This window comes from Oratosquilla oratoria, chromosome 34, assembly GCF_046742065.1.
Source record: "Oratosquilla oratoria isolate Oo_2021 chromosome 34, ASM4674206v1, whole genome shotgun sequence".
NCBI lineage: Eukaryota > Metazoa > Arthropoda > Malacostraca > Stomatopoda > Squillidae > Oratosquilla > Oratosquilla oratoria.
The window spans coordinates 27405907-27425633 of record NC_134810.1 but is presented as its reverse complement, the minus strand read 5'-3'; the positions used below and the strand labels follow the sequence as shown (position 1 = coordinate 27425633).

The 19727-nt window shown below is 40.2% G+C and overlaps 1 protein-coding gene across 3 annotated transcripts; it reads left to right on the top strand.

Moving 5' to 3' along the window:
* Positions 1-3752: 3752 nt before the first annotated feature.
* LOC143018139 (uncharacterized) lies at positions 3753-17650 on the top strand. Of its 3 annotated transcripts, XR_012965732.1 has the most exons (4): positions 3753-4540; positions 14932-15178; positions 16254-16479; positions 17308-17442. XR_012965732.1 is itself a non-coding variant. In XM_076173274.1 (3 exons), exons 1-3 carry the CDS (start codon positions 4427-4429, stop codon positions 17466-17468), a joined length of 522 nt encoding a protein of 173 aa, XP_076029389.1. In that variant the 5' UTR covers positions 4035-4426; the 3' UTR covers positions 17469-17650. The 3 variants fall into 3 exon arrangements, 2 of the variants coding, with proteins under 2 accessions (XP_076029389.1, XP_076029390.1); XM_076173274.1 differs by lacking the exon at positions 16254-16479 and having other exon boundaries at positions 4035-4540; positions 17308-17650; XM_076173275.1 differs by lacking the exon at positions 16254-16479 and having other exon boundaries at positions 4049-4540; positions 14935-15178; positions 17308-17650.
* The last annotated feature ends 2077 nt before the right edge of the window (positions 17651-19727 follow it).

The window sequence follows — 19727 nt, the reverse complement described above, 5'->3', positions numbered from 1 at the left end:
CTATTGTTTGTTTCAAGAGGAAGTTGTATGGATGGGTGCAATATGTCGTTATGGACATGGAACTGTCTAGTGTAGGCCTCAAGGTCTCCTGCAACTTCCTTCACTCTTTTGTTCTAATCTTCTTACATTAAGCCATAGCTGCACATTTAAAGTCTGTTGCACTTCCATCTTTTACACTAATACTACATCTACAACCGTCCCGACCCTGTACCCTGTGTCCTGTATACATTTTGAAGGGCTCCTAAAGAATTATATTTGCATTTCCTTACATTTTGATAAAAAAAAAAAAAGAACTGCAGGCCATTGACACTGGGGTATAAAATCTAGGCTTCATCATAATCAGCCTTATCAATAGTACAAGTCTGGCACTCGACTCAAACAGAACAAGTGTTTACTAATACATAAACTTATGTTGATCGAACATGATTTCATATACTCTCACCAAGAAGTGGAACACCAGGAAAGACGATGACAGATAAAATCATTTGCGCATTCGATCATTCCGTGAGATAAAGCCCCCAAGAGGCAATGCCACCCCATTTCCTGTTTTTTTTTTTTTTTTTTTTGCACGACACCGTACTATTTCACGTTCAATCGAATAAGTGCGACAAATGAATTGCGTGAAAGATCAGAGTTGTTGTAACTATTTTTCACATCTAAGTGGTTTCTGGTATAGTCGATCATAAAATCAAATTACTCTCCAGGTATAGAAGTGAATCTGATGACGCTAATTATTCAAAGGAGCTGGCAAGTGAAAGGAGTAGTATAATGCCCTGGAGTCGTCCACACGAAATATAGTGGCGCGGCATGAAAGGAAAAAAAAATAATAATGATAAAGTGATGGCCTTACACCATCAGAAACATTGCGCAAAACCAGAGGGCTGTCATTTGAATTGACAGTTTTCGTTCCATGGCTGATGACACTGAGGAAAACAAAAAATCGAACGTATTTTTCATGCATGAACAATTCTTGTCGTCTGAAGGTATCGTGTTGCACAAAAGATTTTACGTTCCTGCCTTCGTGACTAATTAATTTAAATATTTCTCTGAAAAAAAAATCCCTCAAGCTATTGAAATCGATTGCGGGCAGCCATAACAGATGTCTAATCCATGACAAGGATCTTATTCGTATATCATCCAATACTAATATTTTGCCAACCGATGATTTTTTTTTCAAACATCATAATACCACAGAACTGCGGATATGGAGCAAGACGACTGGCCTGTCTGAAAGCAAGAGGTAAACAATGAAGCAACCTTATTGATATCGAAATATTGGGTCTAGACGCCCCTTCAGGGTGGGGGTGATTATAGGGTAGAGTTTGGCGCGGGAGAGTGCAGACGCCGCGTTATCTGTTTCGACGACCACACAGGTCGATGTAATAACGCTCTTGGACGAAGTTGTATGTCTTTATTCTACCTGACCCTGGGCGACTTTATTATTTGGGGCGAAATCGTGACCACAAATAGATTTTTAAACTCATGTTTAACCCTTATACCGAGTTTATCTTCATATTTTATTCTGTTAAGCAGTTCTATTTAGCTGAGTGGATTATTATTATTATTATTATTATTATTATTTTTTTTTTTTTTTTTGCGCGTGTGTGTATATGTGTGATTCACCATGGTCACCATGGTGATCGACAGCTATTGCTCTCCCGGAAGAGAGCTCAGAGCTCATATATGACCGATCTATGGGTACTGCTGTGACCTTACATGCACACACACACCAAACTCTCAGCACACGGGAGTTGGAGTAACGACTCGCGGCGCAGCGATACTGAATTTATTTCAGTCCTGGGTGGAATTCGAACTCGGACCGCTGTAGCAGCAGTTGCGAACGCCGTCGAGTCGTGTGCGTGTGCGTGTGTATTAACTTGGTCTTTTGGATCACGTGTTGGACTCGTGATCGACAGCTATTTCCCTCCTGGAAGAGAGCTCAGAGCTCGTAGGTCCGATCTATGGGTAATGCTATGACCTTGCACACACACACACACCCAACTCCCCGCCCACGAGAGTCAGAGTAACGACCCGAGGCACAGCGATACCGAAATAATTTCGGCCCCAGGCAGGATTCGAACTGGGTACTGGGAGCACTTCTACTTCCCAGTTCAGCGCTCTACCAACTGTGCCACCGAGTGTGTGTGTGTGTGTGTGTGTGTGTGTGTGTGTGTGTGTGTGTGTGTGTGTGTGTGTGTGTGTGTGTGTGTGTGTGTATCTTCTATATTTCCTCCTAATTATTAATCTCACATTAATGATCTTTGCGTTACCTGTTCCCAGTACCACATTATCCACAATGATGTTATTCTTCACTGCTGTCATCACGCCACCTCCCATTTTCTTTTTCTATATATTCCCCAGTGTCCCTTTTCACGATCTCTCATTTGGATATCAATGTTACTTGTAAGCTTTATCTCTACCAAGTAGATCTGGCTCATTTACTAAAGTAACCGCTGATTTGTAACCGAGCAGAAGAAGCATACGACATTTATCTTCCTTATATATTTTTTTCTGTTCACGCATCTTTGTCTTCTTCTTGATGCAATTCCGTCTCCGATTCAAAAATCTATAGAAAAATTCTGGCATCTATAGCTTCAATCTTCGGTCTTTTATGTCGTCATTGACAAATCGCTTATTTTTGCCCTTTCTTCCTTACTTACATCTCAATTTACTCGAGTTTTCTTGAAGCTTTCCTTACCCGCTAAATTCCATGTGCTCAGTCTTGCTGCATTGCCTCTGACCCGAACAGCATGATAGGGACAGAAACGACTCCTTATCCACGAAGTGCAAAGATGGAGATCACAGAGATCAATCAGCCATTCGTAGTCCACTTCTGAATATAGGCCTCTCCCAAAGACTTACACGAGTCGCGTGACTGTGCTGGCCTCTGACACGCCACTCATGCAAACTTTACTATCTCGTCTCTCCACCTTCTACCTATTCGTCTTCCATGTTTTCCATCTCGCGGCTTCCTCTCAGTAACACTTGGTCAATCTTCATTCTTCCTTTATGGCTAGATTCCACGCAAAATTTCACTTCTTTTTCGCCTCCACATTATTTTTTAGTCCAGTCATCCAACTTACCCTCTTCCTGTCTTTCAACGTTATTACCGGCATTGATATCTCCATTCTCATCTGTACACTCTTCAGTTTCTCCATTGCCTTTGTCAATTTCGTAGTTTCACATCCGTAGATCATAGTTGGCATTATGCACCGATTGTAAAGTCTGCCAATAGTGAAACGCATTTTTTTCGTGACCTTCAGTTAGTTTTAGCAGTTGACCTAATTAATTATACTCTTCATATTCTTCCATAGTCTCACAATTGATTGTAAATGCTTTACTTTGAAATTTCGAATTCAAAATTACTTTGGTTTTATTCATCTTCAAATTTACGTTAGACTCTCCTTGTTCAAATTTCTCAGCATATCTTGCTGGTCTTTTGCTCTTTTAGAAATGAGAATAAAATAATCCTTAAATCTAATGTTATTAAAATATCCCATATTAATTTCCAAACTCTGTCAGCACTCTGTCAATCACTCTGTATATGTCAATCACCGATGTTTAATTCATGGGCTGAACACTCCTCTGTCTCTCCCTCCTTCCTTCTCTCTATTCTTCCCACACCTAAACTTTTGACAAGGAAAATAATTCATTTTGGTCATCTTTTTCATGTTTACTTCTCCCTTCAGTTCTTGGTCCACAACTCTCTCTTCTCCATCAGCATTCGCACGAAGAAGGAACAAAGTTATCCATGTCGCGCGCGGCTTGAGGGGATGCAACATGTTTCGCTTTCGTTCCGCGCAGTTTTTACCGCATAGGCTTACACTATACTCCTCCCACTAGATTGCTGCTCTTACTCAATGGTCCTCAACCTATGGTCCACTGGACCTTGGGAGGACCTGAGTTTCTCAAATGGGGCCACGGATCGAAAACTAGTGGGATTTAATGGGTGTTTAGCGATTCAATTCAGTGATAAAGTCGCCTTGAGAAAGCTAAACAAGAGCAATACATGTCTTCAAAACTGACGAGAAAAGAGGTCGAGAACTTTTGATGCTTTTTGTCATTTCCCTTGCGAAGGAAAGCAATGGAAGCTTTCATTCAGGTGGATAAAGTCCTATTAAAAGGCGTCTCGCATCAACACACCCGTGACGACAGGCTCGGGACACCTTGACATATGGAATATACATGGTCCCTGCGATTGCAAAAGGCAAATTGGGGGACGGGTCGCGTAAATGGGTTTTTGTGGCGGCGCGGCGGGCGGCTTGGGAGAGAGTACAACACTAGGGATCCAGGACCCCCACCCCCGTCCCCCGTATCCGGGGCAGGGAGAAGCCCCGAGGCACGGCGAGATGGGGGTCTCCCGGGGGGGTGAAGAAGAAAGTGAAGGTTGAGCCTGGTGGACAGTGGATGGGTGGAAGACGAGTAGATGAGCACGGCGGTGTGTTCGCGGACGGACGTGGTGCGAAGTGGACGCGAAAGGATTTGTGAGGGAAGGAAAGAGCCAACAGCTGAGGAAGGAACCCCGGAGGACGAGGAGAGTGTAAGTACTTGGGCCCTTCCTGGGTCTGTCTGTCAGTGACTTCCTGTGTCTGTCTGTCTGTGACTTCCTGTGCCTGTGTGTCTGCTTGTGTCTGTATGCGCGTGTGTCTATCTGTGACTGAATTTGTCTATGCGTCTGTCTGTGTGTCTGTGTCTCTGTCTGTGCCTGTAGCCGTGGTTCTGTCTGCCTTTGTCTGTGTTTGTGTCTGTATTTGTAAGCCTGTCTGCCTGTGTCTGCATGTCTGTGCCTATGTATCCGTCTGCCTGTGTCTGTGTGTGTCTGCCTACGTTTGTATGCCTGTAAGTTTGCTCGTGTCTGTGTGTCTGTCTGCCTGTATCCGTGTGTTTGTCAGCATGTTTCCGCCTACATCTATGTGCCTTTCTGTCTGTATCTGTGTGTCTGTCTGCCCGTGTTTGTGTTTCTGTCTGCCTTTGTCTGTGTTTGTGTGTCTGTATTTGTAAGCCTGTCTGCCTGTGTCTGCATGTCTGTGCCTATGTATCCGTCTGCCTGTGTCTGTGTGTGTCTGCCTACGTTTGTATGCCTGTAAGTTTGCTCGTGTCTGTGTGTCTGTCTGCCTGTATCCGTGTGTTTGTCAGCATGTTTCCGCCTACATCTATGTGCCTTTCTGTCTGTATCTGTGTGTCTGTCTGCCCGTGTTTGTGTTTCTGTCTGCCTATGTCCGTGTGTCTGTTTGCCTGTGCCTATTTGTCTGCTGCCTGTGACCGCGCGTCTGCCTATTTGTGTGTTTGTCTACCTCTGTATGTGTTTCCGTCTGCCTCTGTGTGACTGTCTACCTGTCTGTATGTCGGTGTCTGTCTGGATGTGTCTCTAAAACTGCCATATTCACTCAGTACGTAATTATCAGTTCTTTTAATTCCTGTTAAAACAGACTTGACATCTTTAAGGATTTTGTTTTGACGTCTGGAGAATTTATTCAGCTCAAGAGGTCATGTGCCATCACAGTATCGACAAACTAAATTATTTTATTAAATAATCCATTATTTCCATGCCGCAACGACATGACACTTTAATAAAATCGCTTTGGGAAGGAGGCCACATGGTGTTCCTGCAATGTTCGCACCCTCCCTCCACACTGACATACTTACGTTCTGCTATGCATTAATTAAGGCAAGCACCAGAACAAATACACACACACAAACAGGTAACCGATTTTTAGTAAATGAAAAATATCACTATCATTACTATCATTATTACGGTCATCTTCATCATCATTACTACTACTACTACTACTACTGTTACTACTACTACTACTACTACTACTTCTACTACTACTACTATTCAGAGTTGATCAGTATACTACAAAAGAAATGGGTGGGTGGACCTGGTACACCTGAATCTGGAGACAGCTTTTGACAAAGCATAATGCAAAAGACGAATATGGGTATTGTTATAAACAAGAGAGCTCAAAAGCAGCCTCCTAGCAAGGTCCATATAGTATATGGACCTTGCCTCCTAGAAGCAATACAGACAGCTTCACGAGGACGGTTGTAACGGAGGCGTCAAACTGATAGGAAGTGACGACTGGAGTCCCACAGGGCTCGGTTCTAGCACCCGTGATGTTCTTCAAATACGAGATGGATGGAACGTATACTTACACCAGTCTATTTGCCAATGGCATCTAGATCGTGGAATTTGTTGTTTTAAGAGATTATTCAAAGGACAGCGATGATAGGTGGTAATCGACATGGAACTACCTAGTGTAGGGCTTACGGTCTATTGCAATCTCCTTCGTTCGCATGTTCTTAAAAGTTTAAGGTTGCAAATATCTTGAGAAATTTCTAGGCAAAAAAGAAATGTAAAGTTAATTTCAAAGCAAAAATTAAAAACCCTTTAAATGAATCAAAAGAAGACGAAGTTATCACTAAACTATAAAACAGAAATGGAATATTTTGATGTTTCAGTTATGAAAAAAATGTCAATGTAAATTGGTACAATAAATTTACCTTTTTGGGTACCAAAAATCCAATATAGCTAGGGTATCAATTTCTTTGTTCATTTGAAGGTTAAATTTCAATCATTACACTACATGTGTATGACTTGTCATTAAACGAAGAAATCATTAAACAACATACACGTAAGCACCACAAAATCCACTTGGACAGATATCACTGGGAAATATAGACCATTAAACACTGATCCATTGTTTATAAATTGCAGATTTTGGAAATCAGATATAGTTGAGATAAAAAAAAAAATCACTAGAAAATCAAAAAGTATTACATTTGTTCAGTCCTTGGCCATTTGTACTGTAGGCCCACGTGTGACAAAAAGATTTAATTTATATATGTTATTCCATGTCCTTTCAATTTTGTTTTGAAAATGTTTAGTACACGAAGAGACGCCAAGTACTTAAATTCAAATAAATTAATCGGAATCTATGTGGGAACCTTCAAGTACAATCACACAAAATACGCGCGCGCGCACACACACGCGCACACACACACGCGCGCGCGCGCGCGCACACACACACACGGGCAAAAGAAGATACGACGATTAGCTTACATTTTTCTTCCAATTTCTTCCAAGCCAGTTCCACGCAATGGCGTCTTCAAAATAACGTTTCGAGATCAATATTGGTTCTCTCTGTCTTTCAACAACAGTAACAAAACAACGGCGACATCATGTTTACAATTGTGTAATAAAGCTTTAAAATAAACGAAAATAACAGTAACGTTCTGCAAGGTGACAACGCTGCAAATAGGAACAAGAGATAATACAAGCTAAGAAATGATTAAAAAAAAATCGAGCAGTTTTCCTGCTACATGCCTGGAAGGGCAAACAACTGAGCATATGTTTAGTGACGCAAGAGCGAATCACGGACAGGAAACTTCACGTGAACCTACGGAAAGCCTATAATTAGTATTTTTACGTCCCCATACAGCGCTTGACGCCTTGCGTTCCCGTTTTCTTTTTATAACAGATTCCATGTTAATATTTACGATTTTAATTCACCCTTTCGCAAAGGATTGTTTAGAAGCGACATTTCTAATCAACAAGAAGTTTTAATTGCAAAGTAATATAAACACGTTTTCGATTAACCTTTCGATTTCAATGCTAATATAACCGTTTCGTTCCGTTTTACGGTTTTGAATGTTTACACCAGCCACCGCCAGGCGACCTCATTTAGCTGAGCGAAACCCTTTCCGCAGGGAAAGCTTTATAGCCTAAGTTAACCCCTACCGTACTAAGTGGCTATTCTATCATCTTCAAGTCACAATACTCGGTTGTTATAAAGTTTGAAACGGACCGAAACGGAGGAGCAAGGTCCGAAACGAACCTAAACGGAGTAGTTAAGTACGAAACGGCCCGAAACGAAATATTAAATTCCGAAACAGTAGTGGTATGGTCCGTAACGAACCGAAATTAGCTTACATTTTAAATTACTGAAATGGACCCGCAGATGGTATCTATGAATTTCAAATAAGGTTTTCATATAGGCTATGTTATCATGCTGTGTTTCGTGGAAAGTCACACAAAAATATTAATGCAAACATAAGAAATTTCTTATGATTGCAAATTAGAATGCAAATTAGAATCAAAAGAAAAATTAGGATAAAAACACCAGTGAATACAAAAAGGCCATTATATGCAAATTATAATGTAAAGCATTTATGAAAAAATATGGAATAGATATAGGTTATTTTGGGTTCTTATTTGTGGTTTCGATGTTCATGTTTATGGCATGTGAATGTCGTCATTTTCTCCGTTTCTTTAATGTACAGCAAGATCTTAAGGTCAGAGTGTAGTAGATGAAGTATTTTTTTCTAAACCACCTACTCCGTTTTTTAAATTGTTTTGTAAACTATCCCAGTCGATTCCACCATCGTAATAGACATATTTTGTCTGAGATACGTGATTAAAAATCGGATTTTTGAAGATGTCCGAAGATTCCCGAGTCACAGGAGTCAACATTGTATCGCGCTTTAGAAGCGATTATTGCATACACACTCACAGTTTATGTTAAAAAATGCCGCAGGATTTAACTGAATCGGACGAAAAAGAGTTAGATAGTGGAGGTCGTTCATTATCCGTCTACTCATATATGCTTGAGTCCATAATACGACGCCGGACGTCAAAAGATGATCAGAAAATGACTGAACATGCCTTCATGACTGAACATGCCTTCATGACGATGATGATGATCAAAATGGTAAATTCCACTAAAGTAGTGAAGAAAGTGGAGATGAACAAAATCAGGAAGTGGAAAACCAGAGATCCTGGGCAGAAAGAATAAGAAATACTGACTGGTATGTCTTGGGACAGGTCAGGCCTGAAGCAAAAATAGATAATCTTATTCTTAGTGTTCTTTGTGTAGGCTGCCATGCACATTTTGTGAACCTGCACAGATTATGAATATTCATTAATATATGCAGCACCAATAATGAATTCATGATTGGACTCAGAAAACTGTTTCATTAAACATGCACACATTTTTAACCTAACGTTACCTTTTTACGAATCTTCCTGTGTGCATGCCAAATGGATGCATTATATTTACGTCCAATTATGAATTCATTATTGGTGCTGCACATTTTATGGAAACTCAATTTGTGCCTTCACAACACGTGCGTTACATAGACTACTTATGCCCATAGTCTTTTAGCTTAGGGGGGGGGGTTAGTGGTTCTCGTGTGCGTGGAACGTCTCTAAGCTACTCTTCAGAATCCTGACCTTAGACCATGAATGCCAAAAAACAAAAAACAAAAACAAAAATAGACTTTAGCAACCCGGCAATAACTGAGAAAATTGAGTTTTTCCTTTATACAGTCCTCTTAAATCAAGCGATTTTATTCAGCTGAATGAAACCCCCTACAGACGTGGGGTCCAGCCCTCCTTTGAATAAATTCGCCTGGAGACAGCCAGAAACAGACCCATGAAGAACTTCATCATAAAGATCAACTGACTTCACCTAACTCGCCACGAAATTCTACTCTCGGTTAAATAAAATCATCTCTCATTAAGTACAACAAAATGCATAAAGAATACCATTGTGACGAAAAGGTGAAAGGGATTATGATGATGTAAAGAATGGATGCCTCCGCAGCGTCTTCGTGGAAGAATACAGGAATTGAACACGTGCGTGTAAACAACGTTTGTATTTCCTTTTTCATGTATTTCTTCCGTGTCGGTTGATATTTTTTCTTTTAAACCACTCCCACATGATCATCCTAGTGCAGTCATGAACGAAACACAATTAGGTGACAGACTCGCTCACCGTCTCTGTGTCTGATGAAAATAAGCACAGACAGATATTCTTACATGTGTTCAATTGACAGGAGAGCCATGTAAAATGCTAATGAATATAGATAAATATTCATTATAAGGATGAGGATATAATGAAAAAATTGAAGTCTGATCCGCCCTAGGTTGGGATATGCTGCAGTCGTATAGTCACGTCTGAAAATGAAAGATTTATGGAAAATACAGAGAGCGAGCAAGCAAAATTATCCCATGCCTGACAGAAAGACGTATGAGAAAAGACTAAAAACAAAAAACGGGACTGCCCACGCTGGAGGAGCGAAAAGAGGCGATATAATGTTAAATTTATCTAAAACAGAAAAAGTGGGAAAATGGACATCATTTGTCACTATGGGATGAAAGATCTGGCAGAGATCAAAGTAAAAGACACAGAAGACAGATTGCTTGAAGGATGTTATAAAGTACAGCTTTCCACGCAGGTGCATTAATTTGTGCACTAAACATGTAAACACTCTAGTCTGATTGTTGCCAGGCTATTCTGGTCCTCTCTGAGGAACCCCACATCGGCGTTGACAGGATAAATTCCCTATAAATATATTTTGTATTTCGCAACTTTCATAGCTCCGTGGGGCTTCCTACATTGTATGTGTGTGGGAGAAGCAAAGGAAATGTAGAAAGGAAGAAATGAGAGAATAAGGAAAAATATTAAGAAAAAGAAAACGAAATAAATTAAAATACTGAATTCTTGCGCATCTTTCTGCGTCACTGTTACCCTGTTCGTCCGAATCAGATCAGAATTCTACTCTTCCTTATCATGTCCCTAAAGTTCCCCTCCCTCTCCCCCATCCCCAACTTCCTGTATATTCCATGCCGGAAAACAATCTACTTTTTTTCGGTTGGTGCACTTTCCCTCTTGGTTTTACCCTCACACGCTTGCGTCTCACGGAAGAGCGTAATTGAACTCTCATTTCCACTAAATACAACAAGTCGACTGCTCCTGCGAAAACCTGTGTGGAATGGAACAGTGGAGAATGGCGTCGGTGTGCGAGTGAAAAGACACACTGCCCGCCCGCCTATGCTCCCAACTGATGATGATGATGATGATAACTGAAACCATTTGCAACTGTCATTTAAAAGAAACGAGTCCCATTACCGGTCAGACCACAGTAGTGAAGTGAAGAACTATTTCACTATTGCAGTTAGACTTGAAAGGTCTTTTGCGCGATTCGTAGTCATTACGTCATAACGCTTCTTCACCCTAAGTCCGAAATCAACGTTAGGGGACGCCAGAGAAAGGTTTTCATAAGTTCAATAAGCTAGCTTATGTACTGCATTATTTATCTTGTATTCTATCAACAATAAACAGTGTTTCTATTCTTAGGGGCACTATTCCATCGGAGAAGTGGTGTCACAGAAATGATAAAGGAAATATTTAAGGGCGGTAAAAGTATGAATGGAGCATAGAAGTTAAAGGTGATCAACATTCTTTTTCAAGTGAAGATCGGTTTTCAATATGAAAAGATAATACTGAGTGACTTAGTCTGTAAGGTAGCCACTGAAATCCCTACAATACCAACAGCTTAAAAAATGCAGTAAATGTTGCAATGTCAGGAAGGTGCTACATATACTCGTAGAATGCGTCTTCCCGACTTACATCAATGAAAGCATACGCTTGCGGCTCATTGCTCCACTCACTCGTCGCCGCAAGTCACCACCGTCTCCCATGCAGCCACCCCCTTCCCACTCAATATTTCTCGACAGATTCGATCAACTTGCCCCATTAGTGGGTTGTCTTTTGTGGAGAGTGGGATCAACACAGGGAAACGTACCACGTTCGTAGCCCCGCGAAGATATAATTAAATAGATACTATGATAAAACATACACTTTCTGATTTGCCGTCCTCATTAAAATAGTTTTAAATGAGGATGTAACCATTTCACTCTTGATGTCGTGTTCCTGTTATCAGAAGTATTTGGACGATCGCGCACAATAAGCAAATGAACCTCGTAAAATGTGGTAGGACACAAGCGACTAGAGTAACTAATGATAACTGGTACTCGGCTGAATAATATCGCCTAGAGGCAACCAGAATGAACACAGGGGTACTTAGATGACTAGCGAAGGATTACTTTGACATTTAAATCTGCTGAGAGAAAACATTGTACATTGCTTTTTTATGTGCTTAACTGATGAATAAAGTCATTACAATTTGAACCATTTGATATCCAGTGTACTTAGTCATAATATATGACCATTCTATATTCTGTGTCAGGTTAATTGGAGTTCAGGTCGATGGTCTGAAGACTCGGGGTATGTCGTTTAAGATTTGTGATTAAATTAAACAAAAATTCCGTCTTTTCCGATTTCATTCGTCTTCTCAAAATTCACTTGATACATCATTGCCTCACTTTTGGATGTTGAACAATAATTATCATTAATTTATTACTGTATTTAATACAATTAAATTCGTTATAGTATAGGCCATAATAATAATTACAGTATTTATTATACATTTATTAAGAATGACGAAGGTGATTACAAAATATAATGAGCCTACGTCCAAAATAGTTACGTTAGTCCGCTTTATAGAGGTAAAAAATAAAAATTATGAACAAAATGAAAACTTGCTGAAAAATAGTTTCAATTGTTGACAACAACGTCCCAAAATAACTGATACGGCGATTTTTTTCTATGGATAATTATCATTTCAATACAAATATTACACGCTGGCAGCCCTGACATCAGAACACATGACTACATATATCTAGCTAGTTACCATTTTGACTTCGTTTTTTCATTACTTTGTCCTTTTAGATAATGTATTTGACAGCAACTCTGTGGTGTGTGTGTGTGTATGTGGGAGAGAGGAGGGAAAGTCCATAAGTTCATGCCTCAACGGGGTCCACGTGGCTATGCTGATATTTACTATGTACCGCGTTTTCTTTGCTTCCACCTGGTTTCCTACAGCCTAGAAGCACTAAAAAGCATTACCAGGGTTTCTCAACCTTTTTAGCCATATCGCCCCCTTTTTCAACTGAAAAAAGGATCGCCCCCCTTCAATGGAAAATAATAATAAAAATTATTGCAACAATGATAAACAACAAATTTTAAATGTTTTACTCACATTGTGTTTTAGTGAGATCCTTGGGCCCGGCTGGTGCTTCGCTGCTAGATCTTTTATCTTAGGCCTAAAATTTGTCAGTTAGAAGCAATACCTGTGACGTTTTTCGCACCCCTGAGGTAAAAAATCGCCCTCGTTGAGAATGATTGGTCTAGAGCATCAAAACAAAAGAGGGCTGAAGCAGAAAAGGGGAGAAAATCAGACATCAGCGAGGTGTGAAGAGGGGAGATTGGTCCCTTTACGGGTAAAGTACCTATAGAAACACTGAATGCCTTGATTTAATTGAATAATGAATTATTAAAGAATTCATCTGTATATTTTGACAATTACGCTCAATACATTGATGTCTGAAGTGTAAAACCCTCAAGGTAAACTTGTAAGCCCATTATCTCGATTTTCCCCAAAAATAATGCCATTCAAAATACTAGTTTTCTGACCATTTTTGATATATTTGTATGATTTTTTTTAAAGCTGACACTTTCTTCTACCCTATGAACGACTTTTTTATTATGTGTTGAATATTGAAATTTCTAGAAGAATCTAGGTTAGAAACTTTAAAAATTCTGTGGGGAACAAAAATAACCACTGAACCTGCACGTTTAGTTAACTATAGTACTTTGATAATTATAACCATGCCCAATACGTTCTTAGAAAAAATTGTCAAAGCATAAGTCCAAATAGTGCTTTGCATATTTATTATATTAGCACAATAAAATTATGACTTTACTTTGTAGGTATATCTATCGACAAACTTCAATATGACCTTGTCAAAATTAGTACAATAATGAGCATGACTTTGTTAAAAAAAAAAAAAAAATCCTAGCTCATTTAGAAAAAAGTGTCTGAAGCGGACTGACGTCTTTATAATACACATTCAAGTAATTCTATTTTAACTATAATTAAACTACATCGTCATAATCAACATAAGTTGCAATCCAGTCGTTTTCAAGGCGATGTCACGAGACTACGTTTTTCATACGGAAAAAAAATATCTCCTTCCAACTGGCCCCTTGCATAGATTTTTTCCTGACAAAATTCACACCATTGCAATGAGGAAGCCTGTTCAAATTTATTCCAATTCTCTTTAATGTGTCATCATCGTTTCCCTACATTTGAGTCCACTCACAGACCAGATCCGATCCTATAAAGTTTCTATTTTTTTCAAAATAGCTATAATGATTATATTAGTTATAATTGTAATAATAAATTCACAATGTTCTAGTTCATGTTGTATATTTTATTGCAGTTCAGTAGACCTGAAAAACAAATAGACATTCCAAGCCTAAGATGAGCTACAGAAAACGAAAATATATACAAACATCTGGGTCGGCCTTAGGCAATGCTAGTTTCCCTTCCTCTTACACAAGTATTGTCTCCATCGCCTGCATCCTGCATTGCAGCTGCAGCAAAATCTGGTTCCTGGCTGCACACGTCGCTGCACTGCGCAGCACCACGGGACAATACATCTTTGCAATTCTCTCTCTTTCTTCGAGGAGGAGCCGACCAACAAACACGTTGTTTCCGAATGTATCGACTCATCGCCGGTTTCAGTTTTTTATACTCATTAGATATAAATATTTCGTATAAAAAATAAAAGATAGATTAATAGATAAGATAAATGGACTATGCAGTTATTTATTATAATTTAAAGATTAAGAGATGACATGTTATTAGTAACTAAACTCTATACCTGAAGATCCACTTCCGTAATAACTAAACGAAAATAAGAAAGAAAATAAATAAGATTATAAGTAAGAACAGTGAAAGTGCTAATCAAACGAGGTGACAATTGTTCTTGGAAAGTGTTCTGTTAAAAAATAACACTATCTTAGTCACTCGAAGGAGGATGAAGATTAGTTGCAACAGGATCGCAATCACTGACCTCTTCCCCTGCCAAACGCTCCCCAGCCCCCCTCGGGTAAATAAAAACACCTGGTTTTAACACAAGTCGAGAATGTCACTCGGGCGAGAGAAAGAAATAATTTAAACGCTTCGTCTTATCCCGACCACAGTCCACAACCACTTTATCAACAGTCTATCCTTTCCCAGCAGGTTCGTACTCTGACAGCATTCTGGAAACTACCCTTCAAAAAAATGTTCTCCCCTGCTAGAGATCGTCAACTGACAACGGGACTGATAATACTGCTGGCTCTGCTTCAAGTGCTTCATGCCGGCCCCGTATTATTCTACAACTGGTTCGGAACTTACCTCATCGACAGTAATTCCTGCTGCAGACATCGCCTCTTCCATTGCTGTTCTCTATTCGGTGATGTGAACCAGAGCAACAACGCCTACAGTAAGTCCCTTTTGAGCCGACCTTCCTCCACCTTTTTTATTAGTTTTTACTTTTCGATTTCTTTGAACGTCTCCGTCCTCTTCTTATCACTGTATACCCCTGTTCCATCCTTCTATGCGCATCTTCCAACATGTTTTCTTTGGTCTCTATACTTCTCCCTCTCGTAATTTTCGCTGTGGCTTATCTCCAAATCCCTTCATGTTTCACTACATACAATCGTTATACGAATATGTATTCCTTCCCCTCTACTTTCTCGCCAGGCTATCACCACCTTTCCGTATAAAAGTTTCCTTCGTTTTCCTACACCATATCGATCCTACATGACTCTATACATTATATTAACATGATTATATTATCTCGAGCAGAAACCCGTTTCCAAAACCTCCGCCCCATTCTCAACAACACGCCAATCCCAGCCCCCTATAGTAGACGCAACGAGAACTGGCCGCTAAGGCGGGGTTAGGGAATTTCCCGGTATGCCACATCTCAACAGATAACACGGCCCGCACGGCTCGCCCACCCACCCGCCCGCCCGCTCTCTCTCTCTCTCTCTCTCTCTCTCTATATATATATATATATATATATATATATATATATATATATATATATATATATAATATTTATCCATGGCGAGAACGTGCGTGTGGATACAATGTTTTCTGAATGCAGTGTGGGGGCGCGGCCAGAGAAGGGATAGAGTGGCAACGTCGCTCTCTCCCGCACATATGCCATGTCCACGAATCGAGGAAACGAAACCTTTGTATAGAAAACATTGCTTTGATTTATACCTCAGTGGTGGTGTGTGACAAAAAATGATAATATAATTATATGTGGCAACATTATAAAATCATAAAATAAAGTTTAAAATAAAATAGAATTATCAAATAATTATATGTGGCAGCACAGGGGGAATCTCCGTGCTCCGCCCTAACGGCCAGTTTTCGATGCACCGAGTATAGTACCGCACTCACAACCCTCTTGTCCCCACCTCCCAAAAATTGTCTCCCCACTCCCAACTGTAACTTCCCACATAAAAACGTTGCATTGTCTAAACATATGACTTTCTTTTGCGCAGCGAATGATTTAGTGGCGACAACTAGGTTCCTTTGGACCTATGTGTTGCCACACGTGTAAACCTTTCACTCTTGATGTCGTGTTCCTGTTATCCGAAGTATTTGGACGATCACGCACATTGAGCAAATGAACCTCGTAAAATGTGATAGGACACAAGCGACTAGAGTAACGAATGATAACTGGTACTCGGCTGTAATATCGCCTAGAGGCAACCAGAATGAACACAGGTAAGATGTCGACAAATCATAAATAACCAAATGCGGAAGTTGCGGTATGTCCGGAGCATTGTTTGATGGATGAGACGTAATTACGCGCAAACGTGTGAATGTAACCAGGTATATACGTGTTTGCAACGATCCATGCTATTTTCTCTTTAAAACGAGACACTGAATAGTCATGATCAATTTAGGATATCGCTAGAGGAACGTGGATACTAACTCTTACAGGAAAATTGTTGAGGATACGTAATTACTGTGATAATATTTCGGTAATACGTACGTAAATGTGGTCAGAAGTGGCAAGATTCTTTACGTTGGGACTATATAGAAAGATGCGAGGCTCGCACGCTTTCGACTGCGCCAGCAGCACAGAGAAGGAAATGAGTAAAACAGAGAAATGAAAATAACACCAAGAAATCAAAGCCAAGCCAACGTTTGAAGATATCGCAAGTGAAACAGTGGGGCTTTGTCCTCATATTGAAAGATCAGAAAGCTGAAATGGGAAAAAGAAAGGGTGACAGTAGAGATGAAAGTGGCAACTGATGTGTAAGAATGCGCCAAGTTAGATAAATGTACCCAATGTGAAGATAAAATTCAACGACAGCAAGTTTACAGTGTGACTTTAGTATCAAATGGTACAACACAAAATTTCACCCTTGAGTGACTTATGGTTCAATTTGGTTGATACTCATTACCTGAGAGTCATGGATCTTTGAGAGATCTGGGGAAATGGATTGACTGATCATATATGGAAGAGATTGGATGTCAGGTGTGGACATACATATCGACGAACTCTACGAAGTCATTATACCTCACCTCATTTTTTTTCTTTTCCAGAACCAGCCTTACCTACCAAGGTGCGTCCATGGCCCTCTTTTTCCAATGATGATTTCACTCCAGAACAGCTTCAAGAACTCCGAAAGGAACGCAGGGCGCGGCGGGAACGGTTCCGAGACCGAGAGATGAACAGGGACACGCGCAGGGGAAAGACCAAATGAAGGAGGCAAGACCGGCCAAGGTGTGCGCGCAAACCGGCCACAGACGCCGTTTTTTTGGCGTCCGTGTCTTCCAAAGTACAATGAAAGTGGAATAAATCTAGTTTTCATTCAATTTTCGCGGAGGCATTACCGTTTCCGAGTATTATATTGTAGCTCTTTTGTTGTTTAAACATTTGTGACGACGTAATTTTTATTCTAATAACCTCTGTCCATCACTGCATGCACTAGCCATCATAGCACTCATATGAAACATGTATACCGTTATTACCGGAGTATCTATTAACTCTGTAAACGTTAACTGTGAAGCATTCAAAGCTAGAACGACTTGTTACCACCACCCTGGTTAAATGTAAATTCTGGGCTGCATTGAATGCAGCTTCTTGTTCCCAGATTTGCCGATGACCAATAATTATACATGATACATTATATAAATAGCTGTGGAAGTGTAACATGAATACGACTTTTAATAGTTCTGACAAACTGTCAAAACTGAGTTGCTAACCATGTCAAGGTAGACTGTCCATAAACTTGTATAATATGGATGGATAACCTACAATTGACCACTAAAAAAATGGTCGTTTCACAAGGGACACTCCAGATAACATGAAATTCGTTGTACCTTGAATTTCGGAGTTGTCGCTGAATTCTGGGAAGTCGTTGCAAATGTTGTCTTGATTACTGTAGTTAAGGATCCTGATCAAATATTGGAAAATGTTGTATTCTAAGACGAGATGAAGTTGACTAGAAGAAAGTGGGTGTTCCAGGCGCCCTCACATCCACAAAACCCTTACAATTACGATTTTCGCCAAAATTTTATTTCTTACAGATTATGTCACAACTTTATGAATATTTGCCATGGATAGATAACTTTTTAGGGCAACATATTACGTTAACGGTTTTGTGGTTACCATGAATGACTCATCTTACATTCTCAGTAACGAACTACTATAGTTGCGTTTGTCAATCCACGTATCCTTCTCGCCCTGTCATTTCGTCTCGTATAAGAGACCTACATAGTTGTTATTGACCAATTTGTAAATTGCTTAACATAATGAACTGAATTAAACGAATGCCAAGATGGCGATTTTGAATTCTTGATCATTCTAGCAATGAATGTATTGGTATGGGAGATCGTGGCGTTGTCGTAACTGTGTACTCGTAAACCCACTGAGACCGCCACCTCACCACAAAATTTCTTGCCCCTACCTTAAATTTCAGCTTCAATTCTCAAGACACCTTGTATTAGTAAGATTTTGTACGAACTCTGTCCTGATGTATGTATGTACTGATCGAGTGAGATGATAACTGGGTCAAATTAGAGAATACGACCCCAACATTCCAAAACCCCATTTCATCCCCATGAAGAAAATGTATATTCAAATTGTGCAGTACCTAGTAGCAACCATGTAAATATGTGTTAGTCAACACCAACTGCGTAGTTATGTGTCCATTTGGTGGTAGCGACACAGGTGGGCACTAGCATTACTGGTGCGGACCGTCCAAAGTGGGCGAGGCTTTTTCTACTTGCAGACGAGAGCTCTCAGTCTCGTGACTCTCGTCCCGTACCTAAGAGGGCATAATCTTGAGTGGAGTTCCATAAGCAAGTTAAAGGAATTCTAATTGCTGTCTCACTGCCTCTGTAGTATCACTGGGTTGGATTCCAAAAACGGGAATGGATGTCGAAATTGGGGAAGACCGGAGACGGATTTAATGTTCATTCTCTGTAATTTTTTTGTCTCAAATAATATCTTCATCCTCCTAAATTATTAAGTCCTCCTGTGATGATGTGTGACAATGGGGGTAGATGGTAGTCTCAGGAAACCATTTGGCACAACCTACACGGCAGATGGTGTAGGCTCAGTGGTGGGACTAGGGAGCAGCATAAAAAGCTGCATAGCCCGGTAACAGCCTACATGTGCTCACGCCAAGCCAATCATATTTCATCAACCCTATCTAATGGCTCCTTTTCCACCCCTGGTCTCCTTGCTTCTCACTATCCAACCTTGTAACCCCTACCATCCTTCTCGCACTTCATCTCTGATGCATGAAGTTCTTCCCGCTTCTGAATTCCAAAACTGCCCCCAATGTCATAGGCACAAAATCCTTCATATAATCTTTTTTCATCTATCCCCAGATGCTTATTCCTCATGACTTTTTAATCCAAGACATTTACTTGCTTTACTCCCCCCACCACTTACAGCTAACAGTGTACAGTACGTCTCAGCCATATAGTACAACTAGGAGCACAAACAAGATTCA

Coding starts and splice junctions, on each gene's coding strand:
- LOC143018139 (XM_076173274.1), top strand. CDS start 4,427: ATGAGCACGGCGGTGTGTTCGCGGACGGACGTGGTGCGAAGTGGACGC. Junction 4,541..14,931: donor CCCCGGAGGACGAGGAGAGT/GTAAGTACTTGG, acceptor ATCCTTTCCCAG/CAGGTTCGTACTCTGACAGC. Junction 15,179..17,307: donor CCAGAGCAACAACGCCTACA/GTAAGTCCCTTT, acceptor TTTCTTTTCCAG/AACCAGCCTTACCTACCAAG.